The 13,501-nt window shown below is 55.6% G+C and overlaps 4 protein-coding genes across 4 annotated transcripts; 3 read left to right on the top strand and 1 right to left on the bottom strand.

Annotated features, from left to right (window-relative positions):
• Window positions 1-1,097: 1,097 nt before the first annotated feature.
• PV07_02560 (uncharacterized protein) lies at window positions 1,098-2,915 on the top strand (the record flags this gene model as incomplete). Its single annotated transcript, XM_016389181.1, has 1 exon — window positions 1,098-2,915. One exon carries the CDS (start codon window positions 1,098-1,100, stop codon window positions 2,913-2,915), a length of 1,818 nt encoding a protein of 605 aa, XP_016251083.1.
• Window positions 2,916-4,650: 1,735 nt separating this feature from the next.
• PV07_02559 (uncharacterized protein) lies at window positions 4,651-5,799 on the top strand (the record flags this gene model as incomplete). Its single annotated transcript, XM_016389180.1, has 1 exon — window positions 4,651-5,799. One exon carries the CDS (start codon window positions 4,651-4,653, stop codon window positions 5,797-5,799), a length of 1,149 nt encoding a protein of 382 aa, XP_016251082.1.
• A 3,397-nt stretch (window positions 5,800-9,196) lies between these two features.
• Window positions 9,197-11,345, bottom strand: PV07_02558 (uncharacterized protein; the record flags this gene model as incomplete). Its single annotated transcript, XM_016389179.1, has 5 exons — window positions 9,197-9,469; window positions 9,538-10,445; window positions 10,511-10,845; window positions 10,893-11,003; window positions 11,140-11,345. 5 exons carry the CDS (start codon window positions 11,343-11,345, stop codon window positions 9,197-9,199), a joined length of 1,833 nt encoding a protein of 610 aa, XP_016251081.1.
• Window positions 11,346-11,959: 614 nt separating this feature from the next.
• PV07_02557 (uncharacterized protein) lies at window positions 11,960-12,799 on the top strand (the record flags this gene model as incomplete). The annotated part of the gene is made up of 1 exon (XM_016389178.1): window positions 11,960-12,799. The coding sequence occupies one exon, from the start codon at window positions 11,960-11,962 to the stop codon at window positions 12,797-12,799; it is 840 nt and encodes a 279-aa protein (XP_016251080.1).
• Window positions 12,800-13,501: the final 702 nt, after the last annotated feature.

Genomic DNA, 13,501 nt, shown 5'->3' with positions numbered 1-13,501 from the left:
ATCCGAGGGTTTCAGGTCGTTCGTATCAAGATCTAAGACATTTCATGCCCCAAGGAATGCACAGCCATGAAGATATGGGTGGAATGAGAGGCAATCAGCTTTGATCATGTCATCGGGGCATATCAGGATCAAGCTACCTGTCCGCCCATCCCCCAATCGACTCTTTGGAACCACCAGCGGTTCAGGACGGTGATTTTCGCTACCTGCATCGAATATATATGGCTCATCTGAGTGGTGTATATCTAGCGGTTGAAGCCATCTTCCGACTTGAACCATTCACAGCACACGTGCGAATGTGGACGCAGGTCAACCTTGGAAGCTGTCCAGGTCGGTGTGAAGTCAGCGGAATCTGTGCTTCCTTGAAATGTGTTTTCAAGATTGCTGGGCTCGACCTGGAGGCATCTGAGCCGTTATCCCTGCTATCTGATCCTCAAATGAGGTTAGTTTTGAACATTGAAGCGGCTCTGAAACAAGCCGCATGCGCTCTACGGCAGGGCATGTGGCTCCGATCGGAGCCGGCGGGCTAGGTTCCTATCCCACTGCAGGTTCAGGACCTCTGCAACCACTGGCAATTAGCTTTCAATGGTGCAGGGCGGCGATCAAGTTCGGATGACGGGAACGGCTCTACACTCTGATCAAGCAGAGCGCGATACCTCTGACCGGCAAATTGTCGAATGGACTTAGTTGGCTTGGGGCAGAAATGAGGGGAAGGGATCCAGCGGCTATCTGATGTCTTGTCAGCACCAATGCATTTGGGAGCACTCTTGCCCCAAAATGCAGGTATATTATATAACGGCTGATTGTTGCTTTGAGGTCCTTGTGCTGTTTCCTCTTTGGGACAGTATAGCCAGAGCACGTGTCAGCCATGACCAAACGGGCAGTGATGTCATTGGCTCCGACTTTCCCGTCATTGCCAATTCCTCCTCTTCTCTATCTGATGGACGCCCTCGACTTATTCAGCAGCACTTCGCACGTCCCCTTCCCGCGAAACTTTATTGTCCAGTCATGCTAAAAGGTGGCCACAGCTCATCTGTTCCCACCCTGATAGAGATACTGTCCTGGACCGACAATCACAAAGACAGATCGTCATCGTCGAAATGCCTGCCGAATCCATCTTTCCGGACTTTGTTCTCGGCCATCCCAGACATCATAAGACGAGGCCTCAGGGGGTGCCTCACAAACAAAAACCCAAGGCAAGACCGCCGAAGGGCTTGAGGGACAAAGTTCCCTTCTATGGCAAGCTACCGCATTATGCTGGCCCGTACGAGGTTGGAATCATCGACATTGAAGTGCCGGCTCGGAACCCAAGGACTTTCTCGGATATCAAGCGGCATGGCGTCCGCGCTCTTACCCTCGAGACGGTGTTGATGACAATCTATTATCCTGCCCACCTGAATGTCAAGTACAACGTCGATGCTCCGTCCACCATGCAAAGATTTCGCCCGACCTGGCTGACCCGACCTAGAGATCAGACGAGCCGCGGTTACGGGCGTTTCGCAAATCTTCCGGAGCACTTGATGATGGCTTTCTTCTTCTGTACAACCTGGTATACGAAAATCCCCGCATACAAAAATGCAAGACTTGCAGACCATTGGCCTCCCCACGGAGAAGCTTCCACAGGCCGGCGGAAGGCGGTGGATGAAGAGGGGAAACCACCTGCACAAGGACCCCAGAAGCCCAAGTTCCCTCTCATAATCTTCAGTCACGGCTTGGGAGGGACAAGGACGTGCTACTCATCCGTCTGCGGGGAGTTTGCCAGCCATGGCTTTGTGGTGGTGGCTCTCGAACATCGGGATGGAAGCGGGCCGAGAACCATGGTCAATCACTCTGCTGTTGGACCAGGAAGCCGGTACTGTACAGAGGCCGACGGAAATGTAGAGCACGAGAAAAAGGCTGCCAAGAAGCCCTACGATACTGTGGACTTCATTTTCGCAAAAAGCGACAAGTACGACACAACCCCCGGGCACCAAGTGGACCATAAACTGCGCAATGCCCAGGTTGATCTGCGGCTAGCTGAGATTGACGAGGCCTACCAGGTCATGCAAGAGATATGTGCGGGTAATGGCGACAAGGTCGCAGCGAGGAACCTGCGGGTCAAGCCCGCAATCGGTGCTTCAAAGATCGGTCTGGATGGCATTGAGTGGTCGTCATGGCAAGATCGTTTCTTCACCGAGGGGGTCACCATGGTGGGACATTCCTTTGGAGCAACTACGGCTGTTGAGGTCCTACGACAGAAACACCGGTACAAATACATCACACAGGGGATTATCTACGATATCTGGGGCATGCCGGTGCGGCCAACTGCCGAAGAGCGAGAAAACCGCATTCGAGTCCCGCTTCTAGGGATCAATTCGGAGGCCTTCATGTACTGGCCAGACAATTTCGAAGTGGCAAAGACAGTGACGATGGAGGCCCTGGAAACGGGACATCCAGCGTGGCTACTGACTGTCCGTGGAACTGTACACATCTCTCAATCAGACTTCTGCATCCTGTACCCTCAGCTGGCCAGCTACCTGATGAAGACTACCATTGACCCTGTCCGCGCCGTCGACGTGAACATCGATGCATCGCTGGAATTCCTGGCTCACGTTATGCCCCAGGAGGTGCACTACGAGCAGCCTTTCCTTAGGCGGATGAGGGAAAAGAAGGTATTGGACCTTCCTGCGCTAGATGACTTGCCCACAGAGCATCGGCCGAACAAGAAATGGACGGCGGTGCGGTTGAGGGTTCAGCACGAGGCCCGCAAACGGCTCACGCCCGGGGCGAGGAAGCGTTACTGGGAGAAGCTCCAGCGTTCAGGCGAAGGGGAAATTTGGCTGCACATCAACCCGGACAATACCCCCGAGTTGGAAAAATGCGAGACATGCCGGATTCCTCGATGGACCGACATTGACAGGCCGAAATCGAGGGAGTGACCTAACGAGATACGTGTGACTGACTGGGTCCCGGTTAAGGACATTCTGAGCAACTTGTTCTTGCTCTCCCTAGTTTTCATACTACAGGTTGTCCTCCCGGACAAGCACTGGCCGGTTGAGATGAGCTGACGAAATCGATTCGACGCCAGCAAGATGCAATGTCAAATCGTCGCACAGCGCTTTGAGTGTATTGCTGACGCTTTCTTCTCCTCCAAGAACCAATCAATACGTGTATGGCCAGCCGACTAGGACCATCTCAGCTCCCAACGTCATGGCTTTAGCAATACCCGCGCCACACCGGATCCCAGAGTCGAATAATAGGTCCAGCTTATTGCCTACGGCATCAACGACGACGCCTGGTATCATTCCTAGAGAGCCGACTCCACCATCTCCCTGTCTACCACCATTGTTGCTCACAACGACACCTTGGACGCCAACCTCGACGGCTTTAAGAGCGTCATGGACACTTGAATGCCTTTCACAATGACTGAACCGCCGAAGCTCTTGAAGAAACTTGGTATTGTCCCACGAATGGCTCATGCCGGGGAAGTTGTGCGAGTCCACTCCGCGGCCGCCTTGCCTTCGTCTTCCTCAATCTCCATACCGTGCGTTGTCCCTGAACTGCGTTCGGAATACCGGATCTGAGAAACCTACGGCAACGCCGATCTGATCGGAGCGAAGGAATGGGCTGTAACTTCAGGGGATCGATGTATAACTCCGTGGTAAAGACTCAACCGTGGCTCACCCACCGTCTTCCCAGTCGAGGAACTTGAATGTGAAGGGTGGCTTTACATAGTGGAGGCGCTTTTGATAGGCTTCTGTCTCGTAATTGAGTTCCGCCTGTCTCTTCTTGTTTGGGCGGTGGACGGTGCTGTGGCTGCTGCGAGGACTTGCCATTTTTGAGAGAAGTCGCTGACGGTGACTCTTTATGACGAAGCAGCCTTCATGAGCAGGTTACGGATGAGTGGGTTGCGTGATGTCGTTGTCGTTATTGGAGGTGCAGTAATGGTCACAGCGCCTTGGCATGGAGAGCAAGAAGTTTATAGAGACAAATGCTGTACATTCTTTCCTCTTTTGTCCACCTTTTCCTTCTGCGCCCGCGGGTTGAGAATTCTTGTACGGAGGTTTGGTGGACCTTGACCTGACATCACACACTGCATAGCAGCCCGGATCTTTTGCCATGTGGACAGCGTGCGACGACTGTCAGTCGCGTTCTCATTGTGCGGCTCTGGACAGAAACCCAGGGTAAGTGGTCGTCAATGAGAAGGTATATCGCCCAGGCGCCGTGGACGACTCCGTTCTTTAGGCCATGGTGTCGGGTTTTTCCTTCATCGAACACCGTCCACATCTCACCGTCGCAATCCGTCTTCTCAGGTGTAACTGCGTGGGGAACAGCTGGCGCCTTGATGCATCTGTGGGGCTGGGGAGGGGCTTCTCAAGGACTCAAACTCGAGCTGGACTCGGCGATTGTGTCTCCTCCTCCCCGCCATTTGGTGGGAGGTGCGGTTCTGTGTAAGTCCTCCAACTGATGAGTTGCAACTCGCTGGAGAACACCCACTGACCGCGAGCACATGTCCGGGCCCGTCAGCTTTGGGGCCTTCCCCGGCGAGCCGTCGTGGAGCTTGGGCTTCTCTAGTAAAAGCCTCCCTATAAACACCCCCTTACCATGCGTCAAGTCTCGCTCTACCGCGTCGCAGTCTTCTGCTAATGAGAGTCGGAAAATACACCAGCCACGATGCCAGCTGTTCAAGGACACTGCGATGAGAAATTCCACGAGGTCAAAGATCTGCTGCAGAAATACATAGACTCAGGCGAGGAACTCGGTGCCTCCATCGCCGTCAACTTGAACGGGAAAGATGTGGTTGATATCTGGGGAGGCTACGCCGACCAAGACCGAAAGCGACCTTGGGAAAAGGATACCATCACCAATCTCTTCTCCACCACCAAGACCATCGCAGCCTTCGCCGTCCTCGTCCTGGTCGATCGAGGTGCGCTCAGCGTGAATGACAAAGTATCCAAATACTGGCCCGAGTTCGCCGCGAACAGGAAGCAAGACATTGAAATCCGCCACATTCTGTCCCACACCTCTGGGGTGGCTGGGTTCGACACTCCTCTCACTGTCGAGGAAATCTGCGACTCACCCAGAGTCACCGCACTGTTGGCCGAGCAGGCCCCATGGTGGGAACCTGGCACGGCATCAGGATACCATTCATTCACCCAGGGCTACTTGATCGCAGAGGTTGTCCGGCGGGTAACAGGCAAGTCACTCAAACAGTTCATCGCTGAAGACATTGCCACTCCTCTCAATGCCGATTTCCAGCTGGGTTGTTCAGAGAAAGACGAGGCGCGCAGGTCGAACGTTATCCCGCCGCCACCGGCTGGGCCTCCCCCCTTGGAACCTGCCTCGATTGGGTTTCGAGTCATGACGAACCCGCCCATGCGAGCCGAGTTTGCAAACAGTGAGCTGTTCAGAAAGGCTGAAATCGGGGCCGGGAATGGGCACAGCAACGCCCACGGAGTCAATCGCATCCTGTCAGTCATCTCCATGAATGGCCAAGTCGACGGTAAACAGTTCATTTCTCCACAGACCATCGACCTCATCTTTAAAGAACAATCAAACGGGCTGGATCACGTCCTTGCCTTTGGAGCACCCATACGCTGGGGCATTGGCTTCGCTCTCCCGACCCAAGGCACTTGGATTGACTGGCTGCCCTCGGGAAGAGTGTGTACCTGGGGCGGATACGGCGGGTCGATGGCAGTGGTGGACTTGGACAGGAAGCTGACCATTTCGTATGTGATGAACAAGATGGACAATGTTGGCCTGGGCTCGGACAAGGCAAGGGTCTATATTGCAGCGATATATAAAGCCTTGGGAGTGTCTTGAGGAGCTCCACGGCAAGGCGTCTCCGTGTCTCTGGGGAAAGTTTCGGTGCAAATGCGGCCGAATCTGAACCACTGCCGAAGTATCTACGAAATGCTCCGGCTTCCTTCCTCCACCATCCTTTTCTTACATCCACCACCAATCTCGTCCTTGGGTAGATGCATGGATCGACAAGTTGGCGCCCGCTTCGGTCAAGGTAGCATCCGCCAAAATGGCACGACTCACCATGAGGACGCTCATGTCCGTGACTCCTTCTCTGAAGAGGAAGGAGGAATCTCCCACTACATATCAGACGACAGCCCGGCCACGGCCTCACCGATGCCTGGATGACTCTCCTCATTCCCAGGCGGGATGAAGAGCTAGATGTGCAGCAACTTTGACAAAGTCACACATGATGGCACACGAACTCAAAGACCTTGAAGCCAGGAAGGTGACCGAGGCCGCTATCGTCGAAACTGGGCAGCAACGTGGCGACCACGACGACATTGAAGACCTTAAGTATCTCGAGCACGAGCAGAAAAACGTCGGCACTCTCGAGCGCAGGCTCAAGTCTCGTCATGTCCAGTTCCTCGCCCTCTCCGGCGCCATTGGCACAGGTCTCTTCGTGGGGAGTGGTCAAGCCCTGAGTCTCGCTGGACCGCTGTCGACCTTCCTGGCGTACATCATCACCGGCTTCAATCTCTACGCCGTCATCAACAGTCTCGGCGAGATGGCCGCCTATCTGCCTCTGCCGGGCGCAGTGCCTGTCTACGCCGCACGATTCGTCGACGAGGCGCTGGGTTTCACCCTAGGCTGGAATTACTGGTACCAGTTCGCCATCGGCGTGCCAATTGAGATCTCGGCCGCTGCGGTGGTGATAGGATATTGGCCGAATGCCGTTTCCAATGCCGTGTGGATCACCATCCTGTTCATCCCGATGGTCATCGTCAACTGCTTTCCCGTCCGCATATACGGCGAGGCGGAATTCGTCTTTGGCGCAATCAAGCTCACGACCATTGTCGGTTTGCTCTTGCTCATGTTCATCATCACCCTGGGCGGCGCGCCAAACCACGACAGAATCGGGTTTCGGTACTGGGACAATCCGGGCCCGATGCTGGAATATCTTGAGACCGGCGCCCTGGGTCGCTTCCTCGCATTCTGGAAGGTCTTCATCAATGCGACTTTCAGCTACGGGGGCAGCGAGATGGTGGTGGTGGCCGCTGGAGAGTGCGAAAACCCACGCAGGAACATTCCCAAGGCGGTCCGGCGGGTGTTTTGGCGGATCGCCATCTTCTACGTGCTGGCTATCTTCCTGATCAGCATGTGTGTTTCAGCCAAGGACCCGCGGCTTTTGAACGCCATCAGCAGCTCTGCGCCGGGGGCGGCGGCGAGCCCGTTCGTCATCGCCATCACCAATGGTGGGATCTCGGCGCTGCCGTCTATCATCAACGCCGTCATTCTGTCATCGGCATGGTCCGCAGGCAACTCGTTCTTCTACGCTTCAACCCGCGTCCTCTACGCGACGGCCTTGGACGGCCGTGCTCCTGCGTTCTTGCGGTTCGAAAAGTTCGGCGTCCCCTACGGCTGCGTCGCAGCCACGGCGCTGTTGTCCCTCCTAGTCTACCTCAACGTCAGCTCCCGGGCCGCCGACGTCTTCTTCTGGATCTCGAACCTCTCGGCGGTCAGCACGCTGATCGTCTGGGCGAGCGTCTGCATCACGTACATCCGCTTCCACCAGGGCCTCCACCACAACAGCATCTCGCGGGACACGCTGCCGTACAAGGCCCCCCTGCAGCCGTTCCTGGCCTACTTTGCCGTGTGCTTCTGCACCGTCGTGGCCATCTTCAACGGCTTCGACGCCTTCTTCCCGGGCCGGTTCAGCGCCAAGAGCTTCGTCCCGCCGTACATTGACATTCCCATCTTCGCGGCCCTGTTCGTCGGGTACAAAGTGGTCAAGCGGACCCGGTTTGTCAAGCTGAGCGAGATGGATCTGTGGAGCGGCAAGGCTGAGGCGGATCGGCTAGAGGGCACGTGGCCGGAGGTTAAGCCCAGGAATTTTCTGGAGAGGATCTGGTTCTGGATCGCATGAGCAGCGGTGTGGGACCTTTGAATGGTAGGTGTTCGTGGAGGAGGAGGTGGTGGTGGTAGAGCATATCCACAGCTAGATACCTACCTATCATATGAGCGCTTATTACGACCGCTAGATATGCGGACTGCAAACCAGGCAATCAAACAAACTGTAGTATCCGAATCTAAGCCCCCCAGAAATTCCCTATGCAGAGAGGGAAAGGTCTACATGGCAACAATCGGGGACAAAACTGTCGGTAGTCTCTCGAATTATGTCTCTTGGTCCTTCTCCCGGGCGATCCTTGGTACAAGAGCTTGGCCCAGTACCCCGTCGGATAGCGTGGTGGCCTTAGACCGAGCTATATAGCTAGCTAGTCGAGGACATGCAGGGCCAACGAGATGTTTACGTATCCGTCTCAACCTTTCACCCACACGTCGTTCCATTTCTATATCTCGACGCAAGACTCGAATCATCAATCCCTGTATTCCGGCCTGTCCTCCAACTCCCCCGGAAAAGCACGGACTCAAACGACAGAAGACATGGACGGCTCGACAGGCCCGGCAGAGCAGGCCGGCATCTCGCTCGTGTCTCTGCTCGTGCACTCGTACGACGAGGCCATCGCCTTCTTCACCCAGAAGCTGGGGTTCACCTTGACCGAAGACTCCCCCGCGCTCACCAACGACGGCCGCGCGAAGCGGTGGGTGGTGGTCCACCCGCCCAGCACCACTGGCGCGGGCGCGGGCGCGGGCATTCTCCTCGCCCGCGCCGACGGGCCCGCGCAGGAACAGATGGTCGGGAACCAGTTCGCCGGCCGGGTCGGGCTGTTCTGGCGCACGGCGGACTTCGAGGGCACGTACGCGCGGCTCGTCGAGGCTGGGGTGCGCTTCGTCGCAGAGCCGCGCGCCGAGGCGTACGGGCGCGTGGCGGTCTTTGTGGACGTCTCGGGCAATAAGTGGGATCTCCTTGGTTGATTGGGGGCTCATATACTGCTCGGGCAATCATGCCGCCTCGTGGGCGGATTTTATACGAATAGGACTTCCTGGCGAGAACCTGGGTAGGGTGGTAAATGTGCTGATTGAGGGGCTGGCTGCAGGATCACTGCATGGTTACTAGGGAAGAGTGCACGAGTGACCTCTAGCATCAGCCTTGTCAGTACTATATTATATGTAGTGCACACAGCTATCTGAGCAACCCGGCGAGCGGCTAATCAAAAAGAGAGGCACGACGGGGTTTCTATTCGAGCCTTGATGCCTGGATGACCTCCCCGTTGCCAACACGAATACGAGCGAAATCATTCCGCAGCTCCTTCGTGAGTCCTTCCTTCGTCCCATATATATTCTCAACCCTGGTCCACTATGAAGCCTGACCGTTGAAGTGGAATGCATCCCACTGCTGTTCTTGAAAGCACTCTTCACCCAAGAAGTCGGAAGGGCTGAAGTCGAAGTCAAACGACGATGGCATCATGGTCATGTCCACCGGCTCGGCGTATTCGATCGACATGGCGCTGTAGTCGACCAGACGCCAGAGACGCTCAAGTTTAGATGAACCAAGTTCCACTCGACCGTGGGGGTTCAACAGATCCCTGTACGAAGAGGCGTCCGCGGCAAAGTTTTGGAGGTTGGTGATCTACATTGGAGTGGCCCTGGTCAGCACTTGACTTTTGTCCGGAAGAACAGGAAACTGGGGAAACTGACCATACTCCTCCAGTTGCTCCAGTAGCGCGAGTACTTTTCGAGATAGGCCATGGTCTTTTCAAAGCCACTTACGCTCTGCTGACGTATTGAAGGGTCTTCGTGCGCCGTGTAGAGAGCCTCGACGCTCCCTGCAATGGTAATGCAGCACCCAAAAAAGGAGACGGTCGGGTGACAGCCCGCCATTTCTGCCTCTAAGAGGAGATCGGTCACCGCTAGAGCTTCTTGCAACACGCCCTGAAATATGGGCCGGAGGAAGGTTGCAGGAGCTTTAGCCGCGCACGAGTGGAGGCGTGTGTGAAGCAGCAGTGGATGGTGCAGAAGACAGTAGCTCAGTCGGAAGAGCACATGGGCGAGAAGGCAATGGCTGGCGCATTGCGGGTCCAGCTCTCCACCCACGGTACATTCCCTTTCGAAGACGTGGCTGATGGAACCGGTCAAGTCGAAACGGCTCTCGAAGTCCAGGAGCATGGAGGTGATGGCGGCAAAGGGAGATCCTAACTTCCAAGGAGGCTCTTCCCACTTGGTACGGTTCCGCAGCATATAGCGAGTGCAACTTGAAAAGACAGACGCCGCGGCAATAACGACCGCAAATGCCCCGGGGCGTTCGGGATAAGGGTACGTCGAGGAGTGTATTTGTTGGATGGTCAGTTTGGAATGAGATGCTGCACGCCGAAAATCGGCTTCTTTACAAGGCAGATAGACGTAACAGTCGTCCTCCAGGATCGCTGGCGGTCTCGCTCGGCCCACCGCGACAATCTTGTCAAGAAGATAGACCGACCAGAACACGCGCCGATGTTCCTCTTGCACTACCTGCGATTCTGGCGCGGTTGGGTCAAACATGAGCCGCAAGTCTTGGGCGAGACGTATGGCCAGTCCGATCTTCATCCACCCAGGATGTAACTTAGTAGCTGTAGTTTGCATCGTCGTCAGCAACACCAACCCCCGAAATGGAGACAGGGGGAGAGAGTCGCACCGGTAAAATCGAGGATCGACAGGAGGGTCAGTGCCTGGACAATATCAAGGGTGGGCTTTCCGTCGACCAACATCCAATTGAACACCATATACCTCCATGCCGACGCCGAATATCTGTCCATTGATTCTCTTCTATTCTGACGAAACAACGGCTCGTCGGAAAAGCGCACCGCAGTGGCCAGGAATGCTAGGGCAAGATGGGGCGGTACGAGGCCTTTCAGCATTTTGTCTCGGAAGGTCGCCTCATGAAACAGACAATATGGCTGGTTGTGACAGAAGCGGAAGTAGGTGTCAACAAGAGAAGTACTGACTTGCACGGGCAGCTCTTGTAGCAATCTGAAGTCTGGTTATTGTTGTATGTGTCCGGAGAGCGACGTACATACAGGCTGGCCTGGTGCAGCACCGGCTCTCTGTCGAAGTCCGGGGTTTGGTTATTGACGGAGGGCGAAGAGGTCGAGATTGGCACCCTTGCGGTACTCTGGTGAGGGTGCGGGCTGGCATTTAGTCAGCATATGTTTACCGGGCGCGAAGCAGACGTTCTTTAGACCGGCTGAAAGGCCATGGAGTTGGGTCTCTAGGCTTTCTATCTTTGACAGAAGAAACCCCTGTCCCATTCAGGTCAGCACTGACAGATCAGGGAAAGCGTACTCGAGGGCTACGAACAAATCCTCCAGATGAATGCATTCGACGAGGGTGGGACGTCTCCTTCGATCTCTGCACAGGTGACTTTTCCTCGTAGCGACAGATCTGCGATAAACGACTGCATGCATCACAGCAAGGGCGTTCGCCAGAACAGCGTGCTTTTTTGCGCCTGCGTGTCCAGTGGTGTAAGCCATTGTGAAGCTTGAGTTCCCCATGGTCGGTTCTACCTGCAATTGGTGCATGCCAGCCGGGCACGCTTCGCCGTCCCATGGGCAGCCACTGGAGGCTCGGTGCCCCGATTCATGCTGTACTAGGAGTGATATTGTAGTTTTAAGGTATTGGGCGCAGTTTGAATGGTACCCTACAGCAGAAAAAGGGTTGAAGTATGGTTTGAGGGAGGCCGGCCAAGCCGCGCAAGCCGAGGCTACATGACGCGGGCGAGGAAATGGATCGTGGAGACGTCAGAGACCCAGAGAGGTTCGAGGCGAGATGTTGGGGATCCTGGTCAATAGTGTCTCTGGGGAAGAAGATATCAGAGCGTAGTCCATCACACCTTGTGGATAGGGAAATACGGCCCGACTTCGTTGCCGTGTTCCGTAGCCCCCTCCTAGTATTGGACAGCCTTGCCCACTCGCATCCTACATACGGGCCGTGAGCGATGTCAAGGGACTCCGAGCCGTCCATTCATCCGACACTACGCCGAGAGAAGGAGGGGTGTTCCGCAAATCGAACAAGCATATAAGCATCGACAAATGCTTTCGGAGAGGTGTCATGGTCAAACAACAAGGTTGCCATCCACGACATCACCATGAGCCAACTTCCAGTGTCTGGGCCCGATTCGGTACGAGTCACGGTCAAAGCCAACGGCATCACCATCATCACCATCAATCGGCCGCACCGCAGAAATGCCGTTGATCACCTTACGGGCAAGAGACTCGCCGAGGCCTTCCTTTCCTTTGAGAACGATCCCGCACAGAAAGTCGCCGTCTTCCATGGCGACCATGGCGTCTTCTGCGCCGGGTCAGACCTTCACGAGATGGCCAAACGACACAAAGACGGGGCGCACTTCGACGGTCCGTACTTCCTGGCCGATCCCGTAAAGGGACGCAACTTGGGACCAATGGGGCCGTCACGGATGCAGATCAGGAAACCCGTCATCAGCGCTGTGGCCGGCTGGGCCGTGGCGGGCGGCCTGGAGCTCAGTCTGCTCGGCGACATGCGCGTGGTCGAGGAGGACGCAATCATGGGCGTCTATTGTCGCCGATGGGGCATACCGCTGCTCGATGGCGGTACGGTTCGTCTCCAGGCCGTGGTCGGGCTCGGTCGCGCACTCGACATGATCCTGACCGGCCGAGGCGTTGGTGCCAAAGAGGCCTATCAGATGGGCCTGGCGAACCGCGTCGTCCCCAAGGGCAGGTCCCTCGACGAGGCTGTGAAGATCGCCGAGGAGCTCATCCGGTTCCCGCAGCTGTGTGTAAACGTCGACCGGGACAACTGCTACTACTCGGTGTACAATGCTCGCTCGTTCGAAGATGCCCTCGCGCATGAATTCGAAAACGGCATCAAGGTCTTCGACGCCGAGTCCGTCACGGGCGCCGGCAGGTTCAGCAGTGGGATCGGCCGTCACGGGAGCTTTGCAAAGCTGTGAATTGGTACAAAATGATATGATTTCTAATATGCCTCCTCTCAAGGTGGACTCGTCGAGCATGAATGAACAGAGTACACGCAGTGAATGCCTCTGGACGTACACTTTGTACCGTGTAACTTTATGGTAGATGGCGTGCAGCGTCTAACAGCTTATTTCCGTGATTTAGGATGCCAGGCTCTCCCAGTCAGATCCTATCTACACGTGCCTAGCGATAGCACGACGGGGGATTGTGTCTGGTTTGTGCGGTGTTGGTGGTGTTGTTGTAGACAATGCCCAAGCCAGACAACCCTTCTCCGCTGCTGACCTACTGGAGAGGCTTAGTTAAACCTCAGGGTAAAGTGGCCTTCGCTCACGCTCTAGGATCAAACTATAGTAGTAGAGGTATGGACTGCTGATGGCTAATACGAATACGATTGCCAGAGCTCGAGCTACAAATCTCCGGTTTACATTCCCTGCTCTTTCCGCTCCTTGACTCTGCCATCAATATGGCGGCCACGGTGGGCAAACGTCAAAACATCCTCTTGTTCTCCTCCTATACTCACATTATGACTGGCGAGTCGACTTCGCTTCCACTGAGATTTGTCTGGCAAAGCGACCCGAAACTGCTTGCCGGAGATTCGCCCCTGGGTGATTATCAGGTTCGAGCGCACGCCGCTCGTGTGGCCCACGCCAGGCGCCGTCGAAAGAAATGCGCGAACACGG

Source organism: Cladophialophora immunda (assembly GCF_000835495.1).
Source record: "Cladophialophora immunda strain CBS 83496 unplaced genomic scaffold supercont1.2, whole genome shotgun sequence".
Taxonomy (NCBI): domain Eukaryota; kingdom Fungi; phylum Ascomycota; class Eurotiomycetes; order Chaetothyriales; family Herpotrichiellaceae; genus Cladophialophora; species Cladophialophora immunda.
This window is presented reverse-complemented; position numbering and strand designations above follow the sequence as displayed.